Here is a 20,469-nt window from a genome sequence, read left to right as displayed (position 1 = left end):
AAAAAGGACAGGTATACACTCGCGCACACACACATATCCATCCGCACATACACATATTCATGTCTGCTTTTGTCTGTATATGTGTGGATGGATATGTGTGTGTGTGTGCGCGAGTGTATACCCGTCCTTTTTTCCCCCTAAGGTAACTCTTTCCGCTCCCGGGATTGGAATGACTACTTACCCTCTCCCTTAAAACCCACATCCTTTCGTCTTTCCCTCTCCTTCCCTCTTTCCTGATGAGGCAACAGTTTGTTGCGAAAACTTGAATTTTGTGTGTCTATCGACCTGCCAGCGCTTTCGTTTGGTAAGTCACATCATCTTTGTTATATATATATAACAGAGGGAAACATTCCACGTGGAAAAAATATATCTAAAAAGAAAGATGATGAGACTTACCAAACAAAAGCGCTGGCAGGTCGATAGACACACAAACAAACACAAATATACACACAAAATTCAAGCTTTCGCAACAAACTGTTGCCTCATCAGGAAAGAGGGAAGGAGAGGGAAAGACGAAAGGATGTGGGTTTTAAGGGAGAGGGTAAGGAGTCATTCCAATCCCGGGAGCGGAAAGACTTACCTTAGGGGGAAAAAAAGGACAGGTATACACTCGCACACACACACATATCCATCCACACATACAGACCCAAGCAGACAACTGATGTCTGCTTGGGTCTGTATGTGTGGATGGATATGTGTGTGTGTGCGAGTGTATACCTGTCCTTTTTTTCCCCCTAAGGTAAGTCTTTCCGCTCCCGGGATTGGAATGACTCCTTACCCTCTCCCTTAAAACCCACATCCTTTCGTCTTTCCCTCTCCTTCCCTCTTTCCTGATGAGGCAACAGTTTGTTGCGAAAGCTTGAATTTTGTGTGTATATTTGTGTTTGTTTGTGTGTCTATTGACCTGCCAGCGCTTTTGTTTGGTAAGTCTCATCATCTTTCTTTTATATATATATATATATATATATATATATATATATATATATATATATATATATATATATATATATACATATATATATTATTCCACGTGGAATGTTTCCCTCTGTTATATATATATAAATTAATAGAGGGAAACATTCCACGTGGGAAAAATATATCTAAAAACAAAGATGATGTAACTTACCAAACGAAAGCGCTGGCACGTCGATAGACACACAAACAAACACAAACATACACACAAAATTCAAGCTTTCGCAACAAACTGTTGCCTCATCAGGAAAGAGGGAAGGAGAGGGAAAGACGAAAGGATGTGGGTTTTAAGGGAGAGGGGAAGAAGTCATTCCAATCCCGGGAGCGGAAAGACTTACCTTAGGGGGAAAAAAGGACAGGTATACACTCGCACACACACACAGATCCATCCACACATTACAGACACAAGCAGACATATTTAAAGTTTGGGCAGAGATGTCAGTCGAGGCGGAAGTGAAGAGGCAAAGATGATGTTGAATGACAGGTGAGGTATGAGTGGCGGCAACTTGAAATTAGCGGAGATTGAGGCCTGGTGGGTAACGGGAAGAGAGGATATATTGAAGAGCAAGTTCCCATCTCCGGAGTTCGGATAGGTTGGTGTTGGTGGGAAGTATCCAGATAACCCGGACGGTGTAACACTGTGCCAAGATGTGCTGGCCGTGCACCAAGGCATGTTTAGCCACAGGGTGATCCTCATTACCAACAAACACTGTCTGCCTGTGTCCATTCATGCGAATGGACAGTTTGTTGCTGGTCATTCCCACATAGAATGCATCACAGTGCAGGCAAGTCAGTTGGTAGATCACGTGGGTGCTTTCACACGTGGCTCTGCCTTTGATCGTGTACACCTTCGGGGTTACAGGACTGGAGTAGGTGGTGGTGGGAGGGTGCATGGGACAGGTTTTACACCGGGGGCGGTTACAAGGGTAGGAGCCAGAGGGTAGGGAAGGTGGTTTGGGGATTTCATAGGGATGAACTAAGAGGTTACGAAGGTTAGGTGGACGGCGGAAAGACACTCTTGGTGGAGTGGGGAGGATTTCATGAAGGATGGATCTCATTTCAGGGCAGGATTTGAGGAAGTCGTATCCCTGCTGGAGAGCCACATTCAGAATCTGATCCAGTCCCGGAAAGTATCCTGTCACAAGTGGGGCACTTTTGTGGTTCTTCTGTGGGAGGTTCTGGGTTTGAGAGGATGAGGAAGTGGCTCTGGTTATTTGCTTCTGTACCAGGCTAAACATGCCTTGGTGCACGGCCAGCACATCTTGGCACAGTGTTACACCGTCCGGGTTATCTGGATACTTCCCACCAACACCAACCTATCCGAACTCCGGAGATGGGAACTTGCTCTTCAATATATCCTCTCTTCCCGTTACCCACCAGGCCTCAATCTCCGCTAATTTCAAGTTGCCGCCACTCATACCTCACCTGTCATTCAACATCATCTTTGCCTCTTCACTTCCGCCTCGACTGACATCTCTGCCCAAACTTTAAATATGTCTGCTTGTGTCTGTAATGTGTGGATGGATATGTGTGTGTGTGCGAGTGTATACCTGTCCTTTTTCCCCCCTAAGGTAAGTCTTTCCGCTCCCGGGATTGGAATGACTCCTTCCCCTCTCCCTTAAAACCCACATCCTTTCGTCTTTCCCTCTCCTTCCCTCTTTCCTGATGAGGCAACAGTTTGTTGCGAAAGCTTGAATTTTGTGTGTATGTTTGTGTTTGTTTGTGTGTCTATCTACGTGCCAGCGCTTTTGTTTGGTAAGTTACATCATCTTTGTTTTTATATATATATATATATATATATATATATATATATATATATATAAAAACCTGTTTACCATATCAGAGTAAAATATGATGTGATATTTTGCATTACAGACCCTCAGCAATATTTTCATTTCTGATGTATAAATGACAGGAGATCTGCTTCACATTAATGTTCAGTGAGTTACACTTTTTTGAAGACCTTTTAAGTTACGTCTGCCACTGTTAGAACTTTATTGTGTCTCTTTGCAGCTATGTTGCCAAATGCTGGTAGATCAAAGTAATTTCTTTCTATGAAAAGGTTATGTTTGTCAATATATATGTATAATGAGACACGGAGGGGGGCTCCTTACAGACAGTGTGAACAAAGTATCTGGGAATGTTGGGATTAAGATCTGTAACAAATGCCCTGCACCGTGAGGCAATTCTTCACTCCTTTTACTTGGAATGAGGAAATGTTAATGCCTTCTGCTCTCAGCTCAGGACAGATTACAGAAGATAGCTGTGAATTGCAGATATATTTTCCAAAGATGAAACAAAATATTTTGAAATTAACCTCACATGAGGCACTGTTACACACAGAAAGCATAAATTCACCTTTATACCCGCATATCATATTTTGAACTTGCCACTGTGTAACACCTTTATTATAAGATATCAGTCACACAGAAAACCACTTACCTATATTTAAGCTTATATGGGACATGGTGTAATTTTTATTTGCTCTAGTGATGTGGCTGCCATCTCCTTCCAATTTTGTTCAAAAACAGCAGGTTTGGTCCAATCTGACAGCAAGATCAATAAATGAAATTTATGATTCTAATTTGTCACTGGGCAGCCATCAGTTTTATATGCAAATGTTACAAAAAAAAATTCACTATATGGGGCGAAGGATATAAAGTATCAAACAAGGTACTAATCTATTTACATACAAACAACAGGCATATTTCAGCCAGCATGCCAATAAAAAATGAAAAGACTGCAACCTTTTTCCTACAAAATTCAAATGATATGCCTATAAAATCTATCTGTCTTTCAACCAGATGGAAGAGGAAACCTACTCTACAAAAATTACAAATCCAAACTCTGTAGTATCTATGAGTTCTTACAGCATATCAATAAAAGAAACTAATGCTCTTCATTCTTAAGCAAAAATGATGAAATGAGAACAATAATTTATACAGTTAACAACAATCACTAATCATCAAACCTGATAAACTGTTATCTCGTCTCCTACCTTCCAAACTTTACAGAAGCTCTTCTGCGAACCTTGCAGAACTAGCACTCCTGAAAGAAAGGATATTGCGGAGACATGGCTTAGCCACAGCCTGGGGGATGTTTCCAGAATGAGATTTTCACTCTGCAGCGGAGTGTGCGCTGATATGAAACTTCCTGGCAGATTAAAACTGTGTGCCCGACCGAGACTCGAACTCGGGACCTTTGCCTTTCGCGGGCAAGTGCTCTACCAACTGAGCTACCGAAGCACGACTCACGCCCGGTACTCACAGCTTTACTTCTGCCAGTACCTTGTCTCCTACCTTCCAAACTTTACAGAAGCTCTTCTGCGAACCTTGCAGAACTAGCACTCCTGAAAGAAAGGATATTGCGGAGACATGGCTTAGCCACAGCCTGGGGGATGTTTCCAGAATGAGATTTTCACTCTGCAGCGGAGTGTGCGCTGATATGAAACTTCCTGGCAGATTAAAACTGTGTGCCTGACCGAGACTCGAACTCGGGACCTTTGCCTTTCGCGTGCAAATGCTCTACCATCTGCCAGGAAGTTTCATATCACAGATGATAGAGCATTTGCCCGCCAAAGGCAAAGGTCCCGAGTTCGAGATCGGTCAGGCACACAGTTTTAATCTGCCAGGAAGTTTCATATCAACGCACACTCCGCTGCAGAGTGAAAATCTCATTCTGATAAACTGTGTATGTGACCACAATCACCTAACTGAAAGCAAGGACCTAAAGTACATACTAATGGTTGTACTTACCTAAAATAGGACTCTCAATTGGGCTGAGAGCAATGAGAAAAGGATGAAACTCAATTTTCTGCTTTTGGAAGCAAAGATTTCTTTTCAGAAGCTAAAGATACACAGAAAGAAAAGATGATATGGTTTGACAGAAAGAAAATGTAAACAATCGATGCATCCCCTTAACATATGTCATTTCTCATTGCTTTTTTAGTTAAGACTGACATTCAGTACAGTTGTATTATACAATGCTTGTGCAGTCACCTGGTAGGAAACAATTGCGGTCAACTATTACCCCTTTCTCCATAAACCACTAATAGTGGGAATTCTTTGAGGGTGGATATAGGATCAAAAGAAGTAGAAACAGAAGGAGGGTGATGGTGGTGCTGGTGGTCGAGGAGGAGGAGGAGGAGGAGGAGGAGGAGGAGGAGGAGGAAGAAGAAAGAGTTCTGAGAAAAAGAAAAGAAAGGAAATCTGGTGCAAAAAGTGAATTATAACAAACAAGTAAGCTTTCAGATTGTGCTGCACTGCTTTGGAAATAAATTGTGCTTGTGCACTCCAACAAATATATGAATAATATTAAGTTCATGGTAGTGTGGCATTCAGTCTATCAAGATAACTCACTTCCAGTTACTTTTAGTGTGACATTCAATCTATTAAGATAACTTACTTCCAGTTACTTAACTTACTAGAGTATCATCTTAGTAACAGCTCACAACACCCCTGTCTTTCAAGAGATAAAAAGGTAGTCTACAGCTGGTTTCCTTCAGACTGACTGCATGCAGCTTTCTTGTACTATCTCAAACAGTTTCTTTCATCACAGCCCTAAACTGAAAGAAACTCCTCTTTAGTTTCTAAGTAAGGCATCTTTGATTCCAAAATATTCAGTATCACCTTTTTCATTCTCGCATTTCTCTCACCAAAATCTCAACACAGTACAATGTTGATTTGCATCAAAGGCACTGCACTGCTCCTGTGATTTTCAGAAACTAATTCAGTATTGTGTTCCAGTTTCCTTGAAGATTTTTTCCCGTTTAAAATAATCTTGTTGAACGTACAAACAAACACACACACACACACACACACACACACACACACTCTCTCTCTCTCCCCCCCCCCTCCCCCTACCTACATTGCACTAACAACCTAAATACTCACACTTCAGTAGATCAGACTATTACTATTCAAAAGTGTTCCTTTTCTTTTCCTTAACCAGAAAGTGTTGTACTTCAGTCAAATGAAAAAATAAAATTGCAGTGTCAGTAGTAATGCTGTGATATAAGAAATTCTTACATAACATTCTTGAAGGAATGTTCTTTGCTAGAATGTTACTTCTCTCCAAAATGTATTACCTAGTACTAGATGCAGATACCTTTCTGTAGAACACCCTACCTGTGCCTGAGCTGCCAATTGTACGAGTTCATCTTCACATGGAGATTCTTCCCCTTCAAAATCTGCCATGTTCTTTTCTGATTTATTGCTCATCCTTGATGAATAGCTACCTTCTTCACCACTCATCATTTCGTCCATAAGCTCCCTGTAACATATTAGTTATGTGCACAAAGCAGGATAAGTGAGAGAACATAGCATGGTTTTTGATGACAGGAAAATCATAATTAATCATAAAAGATTTTGAGGAAATTCTGTCTGTGATACGATTTTTTTGCCCTACATCACTTGCCTAAGGACAGAAAAAGAAAGGTTAAAGTAACTGTAATTCAGACACAGTTTTTCTCAGCTCTTACTCCTGCGTCTGGTATGGTAGTACACAGTACTAATTATTGTAATTCTAGTTATTATTTTGTCATGTAAGCAACAGAAAACTGATTTCAAATTTATGTTATAAACAATTTTCTTGCAAAATGTTTCACTTCATTTGAATCTGGGTCTTCATCTGTGCAGCTGTACTTGTTCAAACAATTTGCACACACTGAATAAATGGGCTATGTGGCACTGATCTCCAACTGTACAGGACTACTTCCTGCCCTGTTCACCAGAGGCACACATTCTCATCAGCAACATACCTCTCATGCTCTTAATAATATGTATTTGACTTAAATTTTGTGTAAATTATTTATTTACTTTAGTTCAGGTCATTTATATTTTAAAACAACTTGCAGACTATTTTTGTTTTTTTAAGCCTGTTTTAGACGTGCACCGGATGGTCAAAATCAACTACTCGAAATGCTTGCACCTTTTGTGCCCTTGTATGTATCAGCAACTGGTCGTGATGCATATTTGTGTATGTCAATATTCTAGAGATTGTTCCGAGTGTGGAGGTCTAAATTTCAGAGTACGCTGCACACTGCACAGGTACAGAAACAAGGGACTATGGTGGTGTCTGCTAACATCAAGAAGTTAACCTATACCTGTCCAAGCTCACGCATGTTACAGAAATGGATTTTGTATTTTTGTTTCTTCTTAATCTTTGCCATGTTGTTGTTGTTGTTGTTGTTGTTGTTGTTCCCCCAAATAACACAATGAAAAGTTATATAAGGTCCAGGTATTTTTTCCTACTAGTGTTCTGCAACAAGAGAGATGAAAAATCTGAAACCAAAGCAGTATTTATGTTTTGCAGAGAAAAAACCTACACTATTCACAAGTAAGAACACACACAGAAAAACTTGTTTTAATGAAAATTATTTTAACAGCAGAAGAGTCAGAATTATTTTATGGGAAAAGCAATTTTCAATGTTATTTTTTCATGTTATTTGACAATAAACAAGAAATAAAGGATAGCGCAAAAAGGTACAATTTACTACATTCTAGATATTGACTGATGTGTTTACAAGATATATTTTCTCCAGCAAATAAGTATCCTTGTAAAGAACTTACCACACAATTGTTGACAAAAACTTGCACTACTAATTCTGCTACGGTTATTAATAAAATCTAGTATCATTGCTCATTCCTACACTTCATTACTAGATTTTCATTTCTTTTTCTTTCTTTTCTTTTTTTCCCCTTCCCCTCTCTCTGTGAAAGAATAGTCCCCCATAATCTCACTTTCACCATTCAGATGTGATCTACACAGCAGACAGCTCTCACAATAAATGCAACTTCAGCACTGACATGTAAATGAAAATGACTACTCAAAACAGACAAGATCCAGTACAGGAATGAAAGACCAGAGCACTGCAGTGGACTCACTTTTCTCAAGTAGTCAATTGAGATAAGAAAGTTGATCATGTAAAAGGGACTTTAGATAGCTATAAGGTGAACATGATCATCATGTCACCCCCATTGGTACTCTGACTATACATTATATACACGGTGTATGTGCGGAAAGGAAAAGAAGTTTCCAGATTTTTCCCGGAAATCCCAAATAAAAAGACTTTTTTCCAGGCGAAAATACACTTTTTGCATTTTATGTGACAGTATACTTTCCCTGGAAAACTTATTAATCCTTCAATTGGTAAAGATTTTATACACCGCACAGAATGATGTGGCACTTAAGGTAACAAAACCCAAAAGGGGTGGGGGGGGAGGGGGGGCGGCGGAAGGAATGTATTTTGGGAATATCTTTGATGTGCAGCAGCATGTGCAGGGTGTAGGGCATATGTAGTCAGCCCTAGCAACATCACTGTTAAACAGCATGAACACACAAATAGGAAACGTTAACCGTTTAAATTGATGTACATAGAGTCTAACTACAGGAAAAGCTAAGCTTCCACCTATAACACTGATCTTTTCTTGCAAGTGTTAACCTTCAAGATATATCAGACACAAATGTGCCGATAAAATTTTAAATAATGACATAAATTTCTGGCCTTGTGGGTCTGAAGTTTTGCTAAGTGGCTGTTCCTCAAAGTTTTAAGTTTAGAATGAGAGTCAAATGCTCTGTGATTTAAGAAATTCATTGCACATTCTCACACATAACACAATTCATCTTGCGCAAAAGGAAATTTACTTTGGGAAAAAAAAAAAAAAAAAAAAAAAAAAAAAAAAAAAAAAAAAAAAAAAAAAAGCTTATTAAATCATCATTCGCAACATTTTCCCACGACCTTTTAGAAATGTGAACAGCTGTGACATAAATACGCTCATTGAAAGAAGTTTGTTGTTATGAAATACTGTGTGGTCTTCGTCCTTTAGACTTTGACACATTTTGCTGTCGGCAGATGTTTGTTTGCGCACTGTGTTTTGTTGTTGTAAATGGAGCATTTTCTTTGCAACTTAAGTTTTATTTTGGTGTTTTATTGCTGCATATTATTCTGCAGTAACAAGCTAAAGTAAAATTCTTTGTTACTTTTCAATTCTTACCAGTCAAAATTACATCACTTTAATTGAAAACTAAAACAATGAAAAATTACTGGAATTCTAAAACATTTCAGAGTTTTTCCTGGTTTTCTCACAGATGAAAAAAATTCTGGGTTTTCCCTGGATTTCCCAGGGCATATATACCCTGCATACAGTTCAAAGTGAGTGTAAAACGACCATTACACAAAGAAATGAGCTAAAATAACTTTAATGACACTACTGCACTGTCTCAAAATGTGAAATTATTAATTCTGACATTTCTTTTTGAGATGATAAAATGGATACCTCATTGGAGTTCCCAAATGTGAAAGTAACTGATAGTGTCTGGGATGCATTAGGGTTGGTTAATTACACTCTTATCAGCTGCCACCCAGGACTCGTATAGACCCCCTACCATGTTCTTCAGAATTCAGAAACAGAGCTCTTGAAGCATCTCATGGGGAATATACCACATGTGCAATGAACAAGTGTGGCACACAGGGATAACCATTAACTTTTCTAGTGTTTTTGAAGAGGTTATTCTGGTTATATATATATATTGAGTGTATCTTAAATTTCAACACTTTTCTTATTACATGTTTTGGATACTATTCTACAACCCTTCCAGAACCCTATTCCAGAAATATGCTTCACTTCTTGGTTATGCTCAACTATTGGACATTACTTTATCTATCATTTTAATATGATGAAGAATATAATTGTAACTACATTCCTGAAAATAGTATTGTTGTCAATGGAACAAACTGATATGATGCTATCATTAAATAAATTTGCCAGGAATAGAATTTCATACGAGTAGTTACGTTATCATTCATTCAACTGTCAGCAACAATAGCTTTGTAATAAGGATTTATTAGCAAGTTTTCCATGATTTCTATTTATAGTTTCTTTTATTTCAGTAATAGACATACCCATATTTACAAGTCACAATACCATTTTAATATACCTGTGAGCCTGATAGTTTCTCATATATGGACGGCAGTCATGAATCTGTGATCCCTGTACAAGACTGGCCAGTTCTGTCATCACAGCACCTTGAGTTGAATCGTGAGAGCTATCATGAGAATGATCTTCTATTATCTCAACTAGATCTGGTCCACAGTCTCTGGAAAAACAGTGACAACAGCTATTCAGAATGCTAAAATGAGCGAATCCTTCCACACAAATATACAAAACATTCAACTGATCCCAAGTTGGTGTTATACTCTGCATTTTTCACCCTTCCTCTGAAAAGTTAAAATACAAGTGCAGCCAGAAGCAAATGGCTTGCTAACATCTGTAAGGTCAGGATTTAACAGTTTGTGAGACAGACCAATCTTCAACTGCCAACATATGGTTCATGAACATTAAGTTCCCTACAGCCAATCAATGACCAATGTAACTTTTCAAACTCCATTTTGAAGATTCACGCTCAACAGATCTAACAGAAACACCTCGACTTGAATTCAGTTGCATAGCAGCTACACTATTCAAAGGCACATCATCAATTTACCAACACTGTAGCTCAATACTCTGCCAAAATGGGAAAAAAAGTGTAGTGCAGTTTGCATATATCTCATATAATAAACTGTGTAAAACTTTTATATCCTTTGTCTGACCAACAGCTATTGGCAGATGTTCAGAATTATTAGATGTAATTCTGAAGAGGGCAAAGATGCTTTCAAAGGCAAAAAATTATCACATAAATGGCTACAGCACACCTCTTGACTGGCAGACAAACTGATTGAATTAAATTTTACGAAGTACAATTCAAAAGTGACTTTGCAAATCAGGACCCTGACCTCCTTTTCAGAGTAAGCTCTTTCTTAAGCCTATGTAAGTCAGTGATATTGGATGTTGTTACATACACTTTTAAGAAAATTACAAAATTATAAGATAATAAATGAATCACAATGAATGAACCATGAGATTTATAAGTAATATGTTGAAATAAAAAGCAAATGAGAAAACTACAATAATTGAAATGTGATTTGCTGAAAGGTGGTCCATAGCACAGTGAGAGAGTGCTATCATAAGCACTAGCATAAGGCACAAATGAAGGTAGTGAAGGAGAAGAAGCTGAAAGAGAAGGTGGTGGTGGTGGTGGTGGTGGTGGTGTGAGAAAAAGATCTTGAGGTATGGGGCAATAGGAGGTGTGGGAGGGCAGGTTGGGGGTGAACAGAGGAATGAAGGTAGGAAGGATGGTGGACATGTTTAATTGAGAGATGTCAGGGAGACAATGGAAGAGCAGATGAAAAGAAGGAAATTAACATGGCAAGTAAATATACAATACAAGATTAATGAAATATTTACACTGAGAAAAAAATATCCAAACAAACCTAGCGCTAACACAAGTTCTTAAGTTTCTATACTGGATTTCAGTTCTGTGTGGTAGATAATATTCTGCACTGCATTGTTAAGGGAGAAGAAAGAACAATTTAAGGTTTTCCAATAAAGCAGTAATTCTGTTAGAGAGAGCAGAGAACTGGAAAGAACAGCTCGACTGGATAGATAGTGTCTTGAAAAGAAATTATGAGATGACCCTCAATTAAAGGAAAACAAGAGTAATGGACTGAAATCAAACTAAATCTCGTTACGTTCAGGGAATTAGATTAGGAAGAGAAGATGCCAAAAGTAGTAAACAGCATGTAAAAGAAGGATTGCCAGTAGCAAGAACAGTTATTCTAAAAAAGAGAAATATATTTAACACTGAATGTAAATTTAAATTTTAGTATGTGTTTTCTAAAAATATTTGCTGTGTAGCCTTTGATGAAGGGGAATGTGGAAGATACGTGGTACAGAGAAGATGACAATAGAAGTTTTTGAAATGAGTTCGTTACAGAACAATGATCAAGATCAGATAGGTAGATAGGATAACCAATAAACACGTACTGAATCGGTCACCCTTGAATAAATTCGACAGACAAAAGTGTCTTACAGTGGAGCTGTACAGATTTCATGGATGACAGTTTCTATCATTAGAAGCATACCTCATCAGTACATTTGGAACCTCCTGGTCAGGTTCCGTTAACTGCTCTACTGGATCTTTGTCTTTGACTATACTTTCAGTGACTGAAGCTTTTGGTTCATCATCTTCTTCATCCTCATCATCTTCTTCTTCCTCTTCATCATCATCTGTAAGCTCAGTACATTTCACTTCATTTCCTGTTGAATGAGAGTACTCAATCATATAATGGAAAGAAAAAAAAGAATATTTGACAAGGAAAAAAATGGGGTCATTTTTAATTCTCTTGACAACAAATTCATGTAGAGTAACACACAAGATGCATTCTGTTTAAAAGCAGTATGACCAAAATAACTTCTAGTAATATACAGTAACTAATCTTTTACAGCCGTTATTTCACAGGACCATCGATGTAAAAGATACATCATTTGATATTAACAGCAACTAGGGGAAACTGGCCAATCAGACTAAAATGACACACTGAATACTTTCACTATGTAATAGTAAGACTTCCATGCAAATTACCCTATGGAAAAGGGGCAAAGAAGTAAATATATGGAAGTGAAACAGGGATGGTAAAAACAAGAAAAGAATAGAAGGTGTTCAGTGCTGAATGTTAGACAGATAGGTTGTAAGTTAATAAATAGATGCTAGATAGAACCGTAGAAGTATGGGTTTTATGGCAGAACTTGACCAAGGAAGGGATAGGTAGCTAGGATAAATTATGGGGCATCAAAAAACATTAATTCGGCAATGGAAGGACCTGTGGAGGGTAAAAATTGCAGAGAAAGTCAAAGGCTGAAAGCAGTAAGTAGATTCAAAGGGATGTAGATTGCAGTAGTTATGCAGAGATTATGAGATTTGCACAGGGTAAGACTAACCTTCAAACACAAGAGTAAAACATCAGTCTTTGTGTTAATGAATACATAACGTAAGCAATATTCAAAAATTGCTGTTGAAAACTCATTTATGGGTACCACACCAAAAACAAATATCAGGATGGGGCAGAGGGACAGGGGTTGGGGGAGAAGAAAATGTGGTAGAATGCTGGTTAGATGAGGCAGCAAGTGCACTGGATACGAACACTGCACTGTGTTCCTTGAATGCTACTTAGCACATACAATCCCTCCCAACAGCCTAAATTTAAAAATTCACTTATTTGGATGCCATCCATCCTTTCACAATGAGCCTCTGATATTCAGATTCCACCAGTCCTCATATCTCACAAACCTAATGCTCTACCACTGCCATACTAACAATATTTAAGAGAGAAAAGGAATGCCTACAGTCAAAACTTACCCCCTAAATAAAACAAAGTATTTGAAGCATGAGTGACAAAGATAAATCAATAAACATGGCTGTTTTTATAAATTTGTTGATCATGATCACAAAAATACAAGAATCTTTGTCAAAACCAAAGAAAATAATGTATTACAAAACCAACCTTGTCCCTTTGGTTGAGGTGCTGCTCTGTGTCGACATTGCCTCTTCATCAGCTTGCGCCTTCTCTTTGAATTAGCTGATTTTGATTGTTCTACTTCACTATCTTCCTCTTGGCCACTACTTGGTATTCCATCTCCTGATCTAAAGACATTTCAGCAAGATAGTAATGCAATATTGCAGAATTTGTATTGCAATGTAATATAGCACTAACTTAATGAAACCATCAAAACTAAAAAATAAAAGTTAAAAAATGAGAGAACTAATTCCCTTGTAAGATCAATGGCAACAACATATAGACAAACCATGAAGCACGATCAACTTTATGCACACCAAACAAGAATGTCTGTAACAACAAAATATCTCTATTAATGTGACATGCAACATATACCCCACACCACAGTGACTTTTGTCATATTCAAGAATTTCTTTCACTCCTACAAGGCCAACACAAACAACAATAACATCTTTATACATACTTTCCAATGCCAACATTCTTGTGTCACAGAGCGCAAAACCATTACCTGATGAATAATTTACAAAATAAATCCAAATGGCAACAAAACATCACAATTTTGGCCTCTGACATCTGTCAAGCCAAATACAAAATATGTAATCTAAAATAAGACTCGTTTTGTTACAACATACAAAGATTCTCTCAGTTTCAAATGAATTGGCAAAGCTAACAGACTATCAGAATAAATTTAACGGTAAGGTTTCACTTGGTGAGCAGTTTTTTTTCCAAGGTCACCTATTCATTCTCGTTCTACACCTGGCTAAAGTATTTCTCAAGAAAATTTAAGACACCAATTACTGGCCAAAAATCACTGATTTTCCTTTCAGCACAAATTCCTTTAACCCATTCTCCTGCTATACCCAGCTTGGGATACACCAGAGGAATCTGCCCTTAAGGTTCATAAAAGTTTCTGACACTCTTGCATTTTGCTAGTCTTTATTAATATTCTCATTTGTATTCCATCCAGAATTCTTTACTGTTTCTTTCCCTCCATCTGTTGGACACACTGAAATGTAGCAAGCTGGAACAGCTCCACTTGCCGTAATAACCATTCCTTACATAAATAACATTTTTTTCTTCTTTCCTCTCTTCTACTTGATACATATACCACAAACACATGAAGTATACAAATTACTTTTGAATCTGTAGTTTAAAAAACTGAATGTGCAAGTAGGAGTATATATAACATTATGAAAAGGATAGATTGATACTCACCATAAATATGACACATTGAGTTGTACGGCTGTTATATATTTAGTTTTTTGCCAGAGTCTTCTTCAGAAAATAACCAACACCCACACACATTTACACATGCAAGTAAACCTCCCACACACGTGACATCTCTCTCTGGCCACTCTGGCCAGAATGCAACGGTGTCCCATTGAATGCAAGCTGCAATCTGGAGTGCAGTGGGAAAGGGGAGGGATAGCAGGGTATATCTGACAGGAAAGGAGCGCTGCTTGGTGAAATATGCAGGAACTAGATGGTATTAGACAAGGTCACCAAGTGCAGTGTTGCGAGGCTGTGGAGGAGAGGGAGGGGGGGGGGGGGAGGTGGAAAAGGAAAGGGGCAGAGAAGGGAAAAGCAAACAGCCTTTCTGCAACAACAACACCAGTTCCCATCAGATCATGAAGATAAGAGCTGTCGGGTTCAGCTAGCACTTGGATGAGTAACTGTCTGTTTCTGCCAAACACTGTTGGCTAGAAGGAATGCATTCCGCCCTCATGAGGCCAATTGAGGAGAAGAAGGTCCACTTTGCTCTTGGCCACAGCTTGGCAGTGGCCATTCATCCTGATGGACAGTGGATTGGTAGTCATACCAATTTAAAATACCATGCAATGATTGCAGCAGAGCTGTTATATGACATGGCTGTTTTCTCAGGTAATCCAGCATCTGATGGGGTAGGATAAGCCTCTGACAGGACTGGAAAAGGAGGTGCTGAGAGGGTGGACTGGGCACATCTTCCTAGGGGATATGATGCCTGTGACAGGGGGTTGGGATTTGGAATGGCGTAGGGATGACTAGGATGTTGAAGATGTTGGGTGGGCAATGGAACTCTACTTTAGGATGGGTGGGGAGGATCTTGGGTAGGATGTCTCTCACTTCACAATCAAAGTCTTGGCAAAGAATGTGTTTCAGCTGTTCCAGTCCAGGGTGATAATGGGTGACAAAGGGGGGCACTCCTTTATACCTGAAGGGAAAACATACAAACAAACCTGCAGCACTCCTTTGTACCTGAAGGGAAAACATACAAACAAATCTGCAGCAAAGTCATGGGTACCCACATGGTACCCTCCTATGACAACTTGTTTATGTATCATCTCGAGGAAATCGTCCTAGCCTCCCAGCTCCCTAGTATGATTCAGGTTCATTCATTGGACTCAAGCCAAAGACACCCTATTCTCATTCCTTCATGGCTTCAACACCTTCTCTCACATCTGCTTCACCTTGTGCTCCTCAACCCAGCATTCCCCTTCCTGGATGTTGACCACCTCCTTTCTGATGGCTTCATCCACTCCTCTGTACACATTAAACTCACCAACCACCAACAGTACCTGAATTTCGACAGCTGCTATCCCTTATCCCTTCCACATTTAAAAAAAAAACAACCTCCCTTACAACCTCACTACCGGCTTATCTGCAGTGACAAGAACTCCCTTGTCTAATATGTTGAACGTCTCACAAAGGTTTTCACAGATAGGAACTATCCCCCCCCCCTCCAAACCTAGTCCACAAACAACTTTCCCAAGCCATACCCCCCCCCCCCCCCCCAAACCTCCACCTCCACCATAACCAGGAACAAAGAAGAGCCCTCTTTGTCACCCATTAGCATCCTAGACTAGAACAACTGAACCATATCTGTCGCCAGAGCTTTGATTATCTATCTATCATGCCCTAATAAAAGGGACATACTACCCAAGATCGTTCCCATCCAACCTGAATTAGTGTTCCATCGTCCACCCAACCTCAACAATATCCTAATTCATCCCTACACCCCTCCCAGTCCCAAACCCCTTTGCCACAACACATGTGCAAGACCTGCCCAATGCAGCACTTTTCATTCAATCCCATCTGAGGCAGGGCCACCTATGAAAGCAGGCATGTCATATACCTGTTCTGCTGTATTTATTGCACAGCCTTTTATATTGGTATGACTACCAACCATCAGTCCAACACGATGAATCGCCACCACCACACTGTGGCCAAGAGCAAAAAGGGCCACGCTGTAGCACAACATGCAGCTGAATATAACATGCCTTATTCCAATGGCTGCTTCACAACCCAATCCATTTGGATCGTCCCCTCCATCACCAGCTATGCATCCTCATTATGTGCCACACTGATTTTCCCCCTTATCTGCTCATCTCCTTTTCCACTCCCCAACTATCCCCCTGGCCCCCTTTCCCCGACACTGCAGGTAGCAGCCTTGTATGGCTACCATCTAGTCCCTACATACTCCACCAGACAGTGCTGTCTCATCTCCTCTCATGCGTACTCTGCTATCCTTCTCCCTTCCCCACCACACTCCAGACCGCTGCTTGTGTTTGACACGACACCACAGCATTTTGGCTAGAAGAGCCGGAGATGGCTGTCATGTGTACATGATGTGTGCTTGTTTGTATGAATGTGTGTGTGTGTGTGTGTGTGTGTGTGTGTGTGTGTGTGATTTCTTTTCTGAAGAAGGCTCTGGCCAGAAGCTAAATGTGTAACAGTCTTCTCACTGTGCCCAACTGCAACCCAATGTGTCATCTTTATAGTAAGTAGCAATCTATCCTTTTAATAATATTTTTCTGAAGTCGATCGTTCAGTGCGTAATTTACAAGTTGCTGACAATAACTATAATTAGTGTGTATTAGTATGTTTTCTTTAACCCCAAGCCATACTTTGATGAGTCTGACTCATGATAACAATTTTGGACCAAACAAATATCTCGAGTCAGACTTGTGAAAAAAAATGCAGGCCAAATGTAAACATTATCATTCTGACTCATGTGAATGACAGTCAGGACAAAAGTAAACTTCACAAGTCTAATTCATGAGACAAACCCTAATCAATTATAACTATGGTCTAGTTCTCAGCATTACGCAGTAAGAATTGGTCACGATTCATTACATCTTTGTTACAAAGCAAGCCTGATTAGTAGTTTTGTACTGCCATTTTGGAAGAAAAATTTAATAATCCTTTATATAACGTTAAGAGAGGGGTGTTTACAAGAAGAATCCAGTGTTAGTGATGTGATTATACAAAACAGAAGTCATGTAAAATGTTTAACTACTAATGACAACAGTGAAGAGGAAAATTCAGTACCTAAATCACGTGTATTGTGGATTTGGCAGGAAGTGAAAAACCAAACCAATCATTTGAAACTATTCTGAGTCTTGTGGCATAAAAACACCTGTTTCAAATTATGTAACTGAACACCCAGGATTATTAGAATTATTTTCTATTATGTTTGATGATAAATTTTGGGAAATACTTATTCGCAGATCAGGTAATAGAAAAAGAATGAAAAAGATGGAAAGTGCATGATATTTGGCATCCTGTTACTTTTGATGAAATAAAGGCCTACTACGGACTGTGATTTCACACTGTGCATTTTGATGAGCAAAGTCAGACAACCAAATACACAAATGAACTGGTCTAAAAGACCAGTAGAAAAAACAATATTTAAAAAAGTAATGCCTTTTAAAAGATTTAAACCAGTTTCAAAATACTTACATTTTTGCTACAGCGAAACTGTTGACAGAACTGACTGGCATCAAAAGATAAGACCTATCGTCAATCTTTGGAATCAAACATTTAAAGTAATTTATGTACCAGCATACACAAATGCTTAAGGGAATATAAATAATGTTTAGCATATTAATAATGTTTTTCTGTTGTGCACTTCAGCCAGAAGATTGGTTTGATGCAGATCTCCCTGCTACTTTATCCTGGGCAAGCCTCTTCATCTTGGAATAACTACTGCACTCTGCATCCTTCTGAATCTGCCAACTGTATTCATCTCTTAGTCTCCCTCTACGATTTTTACTCCCCATACATTTCTCCAATACTAAACTGGTGATCCTTTGATTCCTCCAAACATCTCCTATCAACCGACCCCTTCTTCTGGCCACATGCCCCAAAAATTTATTTTCTCCCCAATTCTACTCAGTACATCATCACTAGTTATGTGATGTACCCATCTAACCTTCAGCAGTCTTCTGTAACATTACACATCAAAAGCTTCTATTCTCTTCTTATCAAAACTTTTTATTGTCCATGTGTCACATACATGGCTACACTCCATACACATACTTACAGGAAAGACTTCCTAACATTTTAATCTATGATATTTACCCAAGTATAAGACAACCCTGCTTTATTAAGATGCTCCATAGAGGAAAAATGACATATTCAGTCCAATCAAGGTGTCGGCTTAAATAGTTAACATTACACCAATTCTATACTTACATTATTAATCATTGTCTAAATTTTAATAATACAAGCAGTAATAAAATAAGAAAAAAGAAATAGTTTACATTAATATTTACTTTTACTGTCATTTTTGTTCATTTTTTATGTAATGAAACAGTCACAACTGAAAAAAGATGTTTGTTTAATTTACTGGTGGATTTGACCTTTGTTCTGACAATCATCAGACCCCTTACTCTGTGAAGAGAGTAAAATCACTGTATTTAGAGGAATGTAAACTACAAGCACAAAAATAAACAGAGCACATTAACAAATACGTAACAGAAAGACCGCTATATCCAAGGGAGTATGCTGAAGCTGACTAGGAGCAGGCGCCACCCTAGGAGGCTTATAACCACTGCTGCACGACATGCAATTTACAAATAAACTTTATCAAACCATAAATAAAACTTAAAATTAAGTAAAAAGAAAGAAAATACACTATTAATGTTAAGAATACCAATGGTGCCTTCTACAGGGCCCTGTGTGTTTAGCAGAGACGCCTCAAGTAACCATGGCAGTGTTCTGAAGATTGATGTATTATGACAAAACATCAAAGATACATCAGTACTGACTTAAATATTTGGCTCGCTAGTAATCATCAGTGTTCATCAAAATCAGTATGTTACTCCTACTAAACATGAATCAAAATGGTTATTATACACTGAAAATTATTTCTGTCACACACATATTCAAAATCAATGTTACCTTTAACTACTAAATGGAGTTACAAGCAGACAGTATGAAGCTATAAAACATTAGTGCCCTTCTGTACAGAGAAGTGAATGGCAAATGTCAAGTATAGATGGTGAGAAAATAATACCTATAATCATTATAATCATATGAAGATCGAAATATTCCTATTCTTAATGTAATGTACATCAGATGTGAGGCAGCAGTTATATCCAGAGTTTATAATATGTAAGGTAAAGATGATTACGAACATGCATCACCTCTACACTCATAACAACAAAACGTCAATGTATCCTCATCATACAGTAAGCACTGTTCAGCTATTACATCTTGGCTTATGCAAATGTTACACCACGATTTGTAGAATGAAAATAAATAATATTATATCAAATGCTTATTTTCATTTTATAAATCATGGTGCAACATTGCCAACACTGGTTACTGGCAGTGTTTCTACTAAACATGTTTGCCTCAGGGCCCTATAAATGGCGCCATGCATATTCTTATATGTTAATAGCTTATTTTCTTTCTTTTTACTAGCTTTTAAGTTTTATATTATGGTTTGATAAAGTTTATTTGTATTTTAGATATACCTATTGTTTGGACATAAATATTGAACACAAACAATCGTATTTGGACTTTATTTTATGTGTTTTAAGGCCATTGGCAAGCAATGATGTAGTGCTGGGGACAGAGAGTGGAGCTTCCGCCACTATTTAAGCAATCTGAATTGCAAGTCATGCAGCAGTGGTTGTACGCCTCCTATAGTGATGCCTGCTCCTCGTCAGTTGCAGCAGACACCCATAGGTATAACTGTCTCTTGTATGTATTTCTTAACGTGCTATTTTTACTTTTGTGCTTGTAGTTTACATTCCTCGAAGTACATTTCTGTTACTCTCATCAAAGAGTAAGGGGTCTCATGAACAAGGGGTCTGATGAACACCAGAACAGCGGTCGAA

At 38.5% G+C, this 20,469-nt stretch overlaps 1 protein-coding gene across 1 annotated transcript in view; it reads right to left on the bottom strand.

Annotated features, from left to right (window-relative positions):
- LOC126263189 (ubiquitin carboxyl-terminal hydrolase 34) overlaps positions 1-20,469 on the bottom strand; it is a 524,696-nt gene that overhangs the window by 422,728 nt on the left and 81,499 nt on the right. The window contains exons 11-14 of the mRNA XM_049960250.1: positions 13,352-13,491; positions 11,933-12,107; positions 9,910-10,068; positions 6,099-6,243 (exon numbers count right to left, since the gene is read on the bottom strand). Coding sequence (XP_049816207.1) covers positions 6,099-6,243; positions 9,910-10,068; positions 11,933-12,107; positions 13,352-13,491 — 619 coding nt within the window. The remainder of the gene's footprint in view (positions 1-6,098; positions 6,244-9,909; positions 10,069-11,932; positions 12,108-13,351; positions 13,492-20,469) is intronic.

This window comes from Schistocerca nitens, chromosome 1 (assembly GCF_023898315.1).
Source record: "Schistocerca nitens isolate TAMUIC-IGC-003100 chromosome 1, iqSchNite1.1, whole genome shotgun sequence".
Lineage (NCBI taxonomy): Eukaryota > Metazoa > Arthropoda > Insecta > Orthoptera > Acrididae > Schistocerca > Schistocerca nitens.
The sequence above is the reverse complement of the archived record's forward strand: the minus strand, read 5'-3'. Positions and strand labels throughout refer to the sequence as shown.